The 9,905-nt window shown below is 44.4% G+C and overlaps 2 protein-coding genes across 3 annotated transcripts in view; one reads left to right on the top strand and one right to left on the bottom strand.

Moving 5' to 3' along the window:
- LIAS (lipoic acid synthetase) overlaps positions 1-3,417 on the bottom strand; it is a 13,564-nt gene extending 10,147 nt beyond the window's left edge. The window contains exons 1-5 of the mRNA XM_027888551.1: positions 3,324-3,417; positions 2,024-2,196; positions 1,276-1,369; positions 461-541; positions 80-236 (exon numbers count right to left, since the gene is read on the bottom strand). Coding sequence (XP_027744352.1) covers positions 80-236; positions 461-541; positions 1,276-1,369; positions 2,024-2,196; positions 3,324-3,401 — 583 coding nt within the window. The 5' untranslated portion in view covers positions 3,402-3,417. The remainder of the gene's footprint in view (positions 1-79; positions 237-460; positions 542-1,275; positions 1,370-2,023; positions 2,197-3,323) is intronic.
- Positions 3,418-3,486: 69 nt separating this feature from the next.
- Positions 3,487-8,655, top strand: RPL9 (ribosomal protein L9). 2 transcript variants are annotated; one of them, XM_027888548.1, is made up of 8 exons: positions 3,487-3,560; positions 3,833-3,879; positions 3,960-4,075; positions 4,912-5,007; positions 5,317-5,449; positions 6,858-6,938; positions 7,412-7,527; positions 8,541-8,655. In XM_027888548.1, the coding sequence occupies exons 2-7, from the start codon at positions 3,834-3,836 to the stop codon at positions 7,516-7,518; spliced, it is 579 nt and encodes a 192-aa protein (XP_027744349.1). In that variant the 5' UTR covers positions 3,487-3,560; position 3,833; the 3' UTR covers positions 7,519-7,527; positions 8,541-8,655. The 2 variants fall into 2 exon arrangements, with proteins under 2 accessions (XP_027744349.1, XP_027744350.1); XM_027888549.1 differs by lacking the exon at positions 3,487-3,560 and having other exon boundaries at positions 3,831-3,879.
- Positions 8,656-9,905: the final 1,250 nt, after the last annotated feature.

Below are 9,905 nucleotides of genomic sequence, written 5' to 3'. Positions count from 1 at the left end.
AATGCATACGAGGCCTGTGCTTACCCCACGTAGCACACCTGAGGGCTCACACTGAAAGCGAGGAGCGCGACGTACGCACCGTCTCTGTCCACAGATGTCAGCACAACGTAATCCAAGCCCCACTCAGCGATAGCCTTGGCTGTGTTGTAAGGCTCCTGGGGATCCAGAGGAGGTGGATTTTTTGCTGTCTTTACTGAACAGAATCTGCAGCCTCTGGTGCACGTGTCACCCATCAGCTGGAACAACACACACATTCATTTTCATGGTGCATGTCACTATTGCTCAGCTGGGAAACAGCTGCACAAGCTAAATCAGATAAATCCCAACACTAAGCAAATAAAACTGGGGCAGTGCTTTACTCTAAATTTATTGTAATAAAACCACTCCACTAGAGATCCAACAATGCACTGCAAACAGCTCAGACATTAACAGAGCACTTAAGGAATGGTTAATGACTTACCATAATAGTAGCGGTGGCTGTGGCGTATTCACCACCTCCCCAGCATTCTCCAATGTTGGGACAACGTGCTTCTTCACATACCTGAGGGTGAAAGGCTGTACTGAACCTAGATTCTTCATATTATTATTGAAAATAATTATTTTATTACTGATCAATTTCAATAGTAGCCTACAAAAAAAAACATAATTCCTTCTGTGATAAATAAGGTTAACAGTTCCACGCTCTGGAACTTCTGAAGTTGCTTCTTCACAACTGCAACTCCACTACCAAAAAAAACCTTCTCAGCCATGTAACTGCCTTATTAATTAGCACAGACTGTCATTAACATTTTAAATTTCAAAGTTGTTAAAATGTTCACAAAGTCTATGATTCATAAAAGGATAATCTTAGTCTGAAAAAAAAAAAAAAAAGAGAAAAAAAGCTCTCCAAGCATTCCCACCACTTTTTACCATCTCGAAGGTACAATTAACAAAATATACACATTTGTACAGTTCCTTTTCATGAAAAATATGTATGTAACTCTGACATTGTGTGTTCTCATTAAAAACAGCTGCATATAGCATCTTCTGGTCTCTGGTGATGCAACTAGTAAATGCTAGTACTTAAAAACACAGCAGGAAGAACATTAAATACTCTGCTGGATTTGTCTTCATTCTTTAGGAGTAAAATTCACTTCTGGCAAAAAAGGATCAGCACTGGGCTTGGTTTCAGCAGTGAAGATCATGCAAGACATGATTTCTACCTGTTCTCCACATGAAAAAAAATATAAAAAATGCCTCATTTCTACAGGAAAACTTGGTTGGTACCAGATTTACCGTATGAAGATTTAAGCTTCTCAAGGTATTCTTTAGTTTATTGTAGTTTTTTCCCATGGGAATCTTTGTTTTCAGCCATGGAGGAAGCCGCAGCCTGATCAACACCAAGAAAACATAAAGATTAATAAACTACTTATTAGCAAATGTCATTAATTTTATAGATTAATTTTAATCCCAACAAGGAAAGGTTCCTTGAAAGCTGATGCAATTCAGCAACTAATGTTATCATTCACGGTCAGGACAGACTTCTCTCTTCCCTGTTTATCGTCATGCCAACACTCAAGTGTAGGAGTTTGCTGTCACTGAAAGGTTTAAAACCGTTCACTGTTCCAGTGGGGTTTAACAGTGCCACACTGGAGACTGCAATAACAAATGGCAGCGGATGTGATACAGCTATTGCTTCTGATCAAATTTATTACTGGAAATATGGGGGCTTAAGCATTTTTTAATTTAGTCTTAATTTTTTTACTCTATACTAATATTTTTTCAATGGCAAAGTTGGCTATATTCACCTACTGATGTATATTTGTAATTCAATACAGGCCATGGCACAGGCACTCAAGTGAGAAAATAACACTATGTCTCCATGTTTTGTTATGTGTGGGTTTTTTTTCTTATTGGAAAATCATTAAATTTGCAAGCCAGTAGGGCAGAATCTAATAACACTACAGAGTAATATTTTGTAGTTATTACTAAACGTGCAAGATAGTGCCCAGAAGCAACTACAGTTGTTTAAAATCACAATTACCTTTCTCCTTTCTCACGCTTCAAATTGCCTTTATACTCAGCCCACGTGCTCTTGTCTGACAGATCTCCAGAGACAAAGTCCTGCAAGTCTGGTCCATTTTGCAGAAGTTCTTTTTTGTCCCCTGGCAAAGAACCCGATGTTCCATACTGGTTACACACATGGCTCCCAGGCACCTAAAAAGCAGCAAAACTGGAATTTATTTAATATCAAATGTACTAGTGTCACATACCGAACAACAACTTGCCCTTTTGCTGGTTAATGTACACTTCGCACAGGCATTTTTCCAATGGCCTTTAAATTAACTTTTTATTTTAAGCCACATGAAAAGGACTTATCCACCATAATACCCTGCTAAGTTACACAGTGTAACACAAATTCCCCTTGTACACAGCGCTGGTGAGGTCGCACCTCAAACCCTGCGTCAAGCTCTGAGCCCCTCACTGAAAGAAAGATATTGAGGTGCTGGAGTGTGTCCCGAGAAGGGCAGCAGAGCTGGGGAAGAGTCTGGAGCTCAAGTCCTGTGAGGAGCAGCTGAGGGAACTGGGGTTGTTTAGCCTGGAGAGGAAGAGGCTCAGGGGAGACCGGATCGTTCTGTACAACTGCCTGGAAGGAGGCTGTAGGCAGGCGGGGGTCGGTGTCTTCTGCCAGGTGACAAGTGACAGGTCGAGAGAAATGCCCTCAAGCTGCACCAGGGGAGCTTTAGGTCGGATATCAGGAGGAATTTCTTCTCAGGAAGGCACTGGCAGACATTTCTTCTCCGATTAGACATTGGAATGGGCTGCCCAGAGAGCTGTGAGTTCAACTGTCCCTCGGGATGTTCAGGGAAAGACTGGGCACGGCACTCAGTGCCGCGGTCTAATCGACGTGACGGTGTTCGGTCACAGGTTGGACCCGCCGATCTCAGAGATCTTTCCCAACCTCACTGATTTCGTAATCCCATGGAATACCGCTGTGTGGGCTGCTCTGACGCTCCGGGGCCGCAGGACGCGGTGGTGGCTCCGGTGCTGCCGAGGCTGAACCGCGGGAGCGGGGCCGGGCTCGGTGTGCTGGAGGTCCGTGTGCCCGTGCGGGGCTGGGACGGCCCTTCCCGGGCCCTGCCCGCGGCCGCCCCTCGCCATCCCCGCCAGGGACCCGCTCGGCACCGGCACCGGCACCGGCACTGGCACCGGCACCGGCACCGGCACTGGCACCGGCACCGGGGCGCTCCCCGTCCCCTCCCCGCGCGGTCTCCTCCCGCCATGCCATGCCACGCCTCGTCGCCCCCTGCCCCCCTGGCCCCGGGTCATGCGGCGGGACTCACCGGTGCGCGGCCCCGCGGCAGCAGCAGCAGCAGCCCCCGGGCGGCCCCGCCGCGGCCCCGCGGCAGCAGCAGCGACATGGCGGCACCGGCGGAGCGATGCGCTCGGCGCTCGGCCGCCTCGCCTGCTCCTGCCTCTCGGACGGCGCGGCCTCGGCGGGATGACGTCACGGGCGCGGGAGCGGCTACAAGAACGCGATGACGTCACGCGCACTCTCTTTCCGCGCCGCGCGCTGCCAGGTGAGGCCGCCCGGGATAGTCCGGGACCATGCAGGATAATCCAGGACCATCCGGGGCAATCCGGCCCTTCGCCGCCCCGCCCGCGCGCCGGCAGCCCCCCAGGGCCCCGCCAGGCCCCGCCAGCGCGGCTGTCCCGTCCCGCACCCCGCGGCAGGAGTTCCGGGCGGCGCCGGCCCCGCTGGGCCCCGCTGAGGGCGCCGCGTCCGTCCGGGCGGGGCCCCCGCCGCGAAAGGGCCGCGGGAGCCTCCAGCCCGTGTCGTTCTCTCCCGCAGGATGAAGACCATCCTGAGCAACCAGACCGTGGACATCCCCGAACAAGGTGAGTGCCCGCCGCGGTCGGAGCGCGCCCGGCGCTGCCGGCCCCGCGGCCCGTAACGCGTGTCCACCTTCGGTCCGCAGTGGGAGTGTCACTGAAGGGCCGGACGGTGATTGTGAAGGGCCCCCGAGGAACCCTGCGGAGGGATTTCAACCACATCAACGTGGAGCTGTCCCTCCTGGGGAAGAAGCACAAGAAGGTGAGTTCTGCGCGGCCCGGAGGCGGAGGGGAGCTTTATAGCTGGCTTAAAAACCTAATGGTGGTGCAGGAGAGTGACCGAAAATGTTCAGCTGCAGGTATGTTGTTTGCTGGGTTTTGCTCATTTCTGTGTTTCCTGAAAGAGGTTGGTCTGATGCAGCCACGGGACCTACTCGGGCACTGTGGGAGTGTTGAAGTTCCCTCAGATTGGTCTGAATGTGTTGATTGCGTTCCTTTGTATTTACAGTCAGATACAGGGAAAGGGATTGAGGGATATATGCTGTGTTACAGACTGGCTCGTTTTAGCTGGGTAAAACTAAATCAGTTCGTTTGTTTTCCAGAAACCACAAGAACATCAGAAGAGCAGGTGTTCTCTAAATACATGCAGGATGTTTTTATATGGTGTTAAGAAGTGTAAAAAAAGGCCGAGAGTGGCTGATTGTAGATACTTTTTCACAAATACCAAGTGTTTTATTAACACGCTAAACCCACACACAGTGTTCCATTTAAGTTGATGATGCATAGGAGACTGACTTTGTAACAGCGTGTTTAGCATTTGATATTACACCCTTCAGCTTAATATTTCGGTTTTATCTAACCCAACTCTTTTGAGGATTTGTTAGTAGCAGGACATGAACAAAATAAAGGTTTCTCACGTATCTAGGGGCTGGGACTTTGAAGGCCAGGTGGCCCTTTGGTAGTCTGTCTGAGAAACAGAGTAGTTCTGTGCTTTTAAGTAGTTTATCTGAATGTTTTGCTCCTCGTTTGTCACAAATATATTTCGTTGCTAGTTTTGAAGCGTAGCTGAAAGCTTTGTTGATGTGCTTTTTAACCCAGCTGCGAGTTGACAAGTGGTGGGGTAACAGAAAGGAGCTGGCAACAGTCCGCACCATCTGCAGCCATGTACAGAACATGATCAAGGGGGTCACTCTGGTGAGTTTTATTTGGAAGCAGGATAACTGCTGACATTTTTGTTACCTGCAGCGATAGCCTTTTACTTTTGGGGGAGTGTATCTAACATCCAAAATGTAGCTTCTCTTCCTTTTACTGTTTTTTTGTACTTGCTGTCAAGTTTTGCAGGCGGAAGAAAGCACAGATGTCTCTTGGGCTCAGTGTCCTGCCCCTTTTAAGAAACTGGTTTTGATACATCTTGGGTTTAGATTTCTCCAGTAAACTGAATGCACACGTTCTGCCTTTTGGATATGTTATGCTCTCGATATCTGATTGTGTCCTGTTTCACAGGGCTTTCGTTACAAGATGAGGTCGGTGTATGCTCACTTCCCAATCAACGTGGTCATACAGGATAACGGCTCACTTGTGGAGATCCGAAACTTCCTGGGAGAGAAGTACATCCGCAGAGTGCGGATGAGGCCAGGTGAGCATGTCTGGATGTGTCCTGTGCCAGTCTAACTGGGCTTTTCAAGCTGTTTTCTTTGGGCACTGCCACAGAGAATGGGAGATGCTGAATAGTTGTTGGAGCAGCATTTGTTTGTCTGAACTTATGTAATTTTCTTATGATACCTTTGCTGCTGTTCAGCTTTATTATTAATAAGAGTTTTGCTATTTCTTTTTAGTATTGAGAGCTTCTTATTATTAATAAGAAATTTGCTATTTCTTTTTAGTATTGATAGTTTAGAATTAGTTACTGCAATCCAAGGAGCCCAGGATGAACTTTTCTCATTGTGAGATCTTGACAGTGCTTACAATTGGTAAACTGTAGGTGATTGATTTTAGACTTGTGTTTCTGTTTCAAACATTGTACATAAACTAATTCCATATCACAGTTTTGGTCTTTGAGGTGGTGTACTTCGAATTTCCCGATTATCCAGGAGCAGGCACGATAAATTTCAAAATGCTCGTCTTTCCTGCTGATTTTACATCTTCTACACATGTGGTTTCAGCAGAATGTGTAGAGTAGGCAGTGATGGAGCTTGTTAAACTTCTGAAGGGAGGAGACAAAACATTTCATAAACAGTTAATTTAAGGCTGTAGGAAAGACTTTCCATATCCTTTTATTTTCTAATTGCACTTCTGGTGAGGGCGTGGGTAAGGACATTTAATGTGACTGATGATGTTTTGGGATGGCTTTATAGGAATGCATCAGATTTGTCCCAAAACCCTGTTAGATACAGTGCAGAGTTACAGGGATTTTGATTTTGATTTACAGTGGGATATTAAGGCAGGGTTTAATTACTGGTTTTGATTTTTTCAAGTCATCGTTTATTGTAAAGATAGTAAAGGGCTGGCTTTAAGTAGATCAAATTATAAAAACTTTTGTTATCTCCATGTAAATGCAAGTTTCCTGTTAGACACTCAGATGCCATAATGTTTACTCCTTGTGAGTATTCCCAGCATTGCTAATAAATAAGCGCAGTGCTTGACATGAAGGGGCAGGTGATTTTCAGAGACTTTTGATTATGGTGACTCCAGTTTTGTTTTATTGAACACAAGCCTGTGGGAAATGGCACCACCTGGCTGACAGAGCTGTGCTGGCAAAATCTCTGGCTTGTACACGGTGTTGTGTAGAATTGGTAAGCAGGAATATCACTTGGTTGCTTTCAATCCAGAGCATGACCTGCGCTAATCTTTAAATTTTGAAACTATGTGAGGGAGGACAACCCTGGAATGGATTTCAGGGATTCTCATAACACAGTTATAGCAGCTGATTATTGTCTTGATTGCTACTTGCTAGATCTGTAAACTGGGACATTAATACTGTTTCTTTAGTACACTTAACATCTACACTTAACAGCAGTGTAGATGATGTGTTTTCCTTTCCACAGGTGTCACCTGCGCAGTATCTCAAGCCCAGAAAGATGAGCTGATCCTTGAAGGCAATGACATTGAGTTGGTCTCCAATTCAGGTTTGTGAAAGTAGATGTGTAAGAAGGTTATATGGACACTTTCATGTGAAGATGTCAGCTTAGCAAACTCTTTCTCCTCAAACCCTGAGGTAAACAACAGCACAGGATTTTATTTTTTTGCTTTAGTCAGCATAACTGCTTTTCATAATCCCTTATGCTGCTTCTAAACTTAAAGATGTTACAGATCTAGGGAACCTTTCTCTCCAAGTCAGTATTCATGGCCTTTTTGGTACCAAACTTCTAAGCTTTTCTGTTGTCCAAGAGTGCGGTAATGAACTGTCACGGCCCCGAGTTGCCAAGACCAGCTCAGTGAAATGCATTCTGTTTTCATTCGACCTGACAGTGTTTCAAGTTGGTAATTCCTCTCTCTGGATGACAGTTCCGTTTGTCGGTTGAAATACTGGGGTGTAAACAAAGGCTACGAGTTGGCTTGGACCTCTTGCTTTGTACTAAAGGTCTTGCTTTGTCTGCAGCTGCCTTGATCCAGCAAGCCACCACAGTCAAGAACAAGGATATCAGGAAATTCTTGGATGGTATCTACGTCTCTGAGAAAGGAACAGTACAGCAGGCAGATGAGTAAAACTCATAGGTTGGTATTGTTTTAATGCACATTGTACATCTTCTGTTTAGAATTTTTATCTTCTTCAACATGGCCATGGTTAAGCAGGTTCCCAACAGGGATGAGGTTATGTTTGTATAAGGCAGCATAAAGTGTGTCATAAAACTTTAATTTTATTAGGTCTTTTGACAACCATTTTTTGTCTCTCATCAACTTGGCATTATGCTACTGTGTGGAGGAACACCTAACTGCAGTGCTGTACTCTGCACTGTGAGCGCTGGCTGCAGTGGGGGCTGAGAATTTAAAACCAGCTGACCTAGCCTGACAGACCAGTTTGCAGCTATTTACAGAGAAGACCTTAGACTAACGTTCCCCCTGGTTGGACACTGCCCTCACTAAAAAAGTGGTCAGCACGCAGTTTGTATATAAAGGTTCTTCTGTGCTGTTTGTGTGTAAATGCTGGTAAACAGGTCGGTGTAACAAGTTCAGCCGTTTACATTGTATGTGGGCGTTTGTTGCTGAAGTTGAGTACAAGGATTTTGGGATAATTTAGGAATTCTAAGTGTTAAAGGAATTCAAGTGTTAAAGGAATTTAGGAATTTTAAGTGTTTCTGCTACATATGGTTCCATCCATAGTGTAAAACACTTGTACAGGGTGGGACAGGCTGACTTGCAGGTAAGTTCCATGTTGTATATCTTCTGTAAGCTAAGCTTGAGGCAGGATGCCGATGAACTGAGGTTCAGAAACAAATTATTTTATCACCAGCCAGGTACCAGACACTTGGAAGCCACTGAAAAAAATATTTTTTAGTGCTGTTCCAAGTTACTTGAGAGATGGAACAACTTACTACCTGCTTGTTAAATAGTCATGAGCTGTTGTGTTTGAAGGCATCTTTAAGTAACCTCACCTAAACAAAATAAAGCTATTAATGTCTGTCTTGCATTAAAACTATCAGATAAATTAGCAGCAAATGGCTACAAACTTTTAGTTTCACATTTGCGCTGCTAAATATTTCTAATAGCTCTTAATGTTTTATTTACAGTTGTCTGGATCCTGATACAAACCAGCACGAAACATCAGAGCAGCAATCCCCCTAAAAGTATCTGGTACAAAACCAGAACACCATGAGAGGTTTAATAAAATAAACATATTTAATATCTTGGTCTTTTTTTTTTTTTTTTTTAAGAAGTAAATGGTGATTGCGTGAACTTGTTCAAGGTCTTTTGGAGAAGCAGATTGTCACAGAAAGGTTATGTTAGCGTGGTGTACACACTGCCCTGCCAGCCTCTGAGAACATTCAATCTGAACGAAGTCTGGTGTTTAAAAACACAGTGGTGGTAGTGTGGACCCAGTGTGCAAAGCCATGAAGTGGTATTTTTGAATCATAGCATTAAGAAATATCAAAAGCACTATTCTCACAGAGAGACCGACATTCTTTCACATTATTTCAAAGCCTCTTAATTCAGACTTGTGGTGACAGAATCTGAAGTAGATTAAAAACAAAACTGAAATCAGTAGAACTAGATTTTTAAGACCATTTAAACTAAATACATAGAAGAAGGAGTAGCCTGAAAATATAATGCTTTATTTGTATTGCTCAGTTAAGAAAACAAAGGACTTGACCTCTAAGTTCCATCAGAGCATTTTGACATGTTTCACCACCAGTGATTTGTGTCTTCTGGGGATACAGCTTTTTTTCTTGGTTGCTAATCTTGCCACGTAGCAACATCTATTTGGGAGGTTGGTAAAATCTACATTGTGGATTCAAACTCTGCTATGGTAAATTCCACATTGTCACTTGTTCATTTTTTTTAAAATATTCACAAAAACCCCCTGGAATAGTGCAGAAACATACTTTGCAACAAGTTGCTAAAGCTTAATAGTCAGGAGAAGGCATCCATGCATGTTAAGAAATTCCAAAAATTGCCCAAAGATCCACTTGAATGATGACAAGTGCAATTTACAATTATATTTGTCAGTCTCTTGAGTGGATTAATAGTTATTTGCATGTTCTCTCCTAAAAACTTTTTATGGCTGGCCAATTTTGGAGATGAAAAATGGTGATTTTATGTGATTTTGGCTTGTCTCCAGTTACATTTGCTTAAAACTACGTCACCCAATATGTCAGGGCATCTATACTGGTCAATAACGGAGTTGAATTTGTTGTTTTAGGAGCCGGCCCAGGACTTCTCATTCTTGGTGGTGTACTTAGCTGAAGGTTTGTGGGTCTTAAGAACATTTTTATTTGTAAACTCTTTAACAGCTGCAGTTTCATGCTCAACAACACTCATGAACATACATCACAAGACACCTCGGTTTGTGGAAAAGTGCGTATCAGTTCGCAAAGCTTAGTTACTCTTTACAAGTCAAGCTGTTAGAAAGGTTATTCCAAGGCACAGTAGAATCA

This window comes from Empidonax traillii, unplaced genomic scaffold, assembly GCF_003031625.1.
Source record: "Empidonax traillii isolate 1590-97213 ecotype Southwest subspecies unplaced genomic scaffold, ASM303162v1 scaffold240:size1935192, whole genome shotgun sequence".
Taxonomy (NCBI): Eukaryota; Metazoa; Chordata; class Aves; order Passeriformes; family Tyrannidae; genus Empidonax; species Empidonax traillii.
The sequence above is the reverse complement of the archived record's forward strand: the minus strand, read 5'-3'. Positions and strand labels throughout refer to the sequence as shown.

Coding starts and splice junctions, on each gene's coding strand:
- RPL9 (XM_027888548.1), top strand. CDS start 3,834: ATGAAGACCATCCTGAGCAACCAGACCGTGGACATCCCCGAACAAG. Junction 5,008..5,316: donor TGATCAAGGGGGTCACTCTG/GTGAGTTTTATT, acceptor CCTGTTTCACAG/GGCTTTCGTTACAAGATGAG. Junction 5,450..6,857: donor CAGAGTGCGGATGAGGCCAG/GTGAGCATGTCT, acceptor TCCTTTCCACAG/GTGTCACCTGCGCAGTATCT.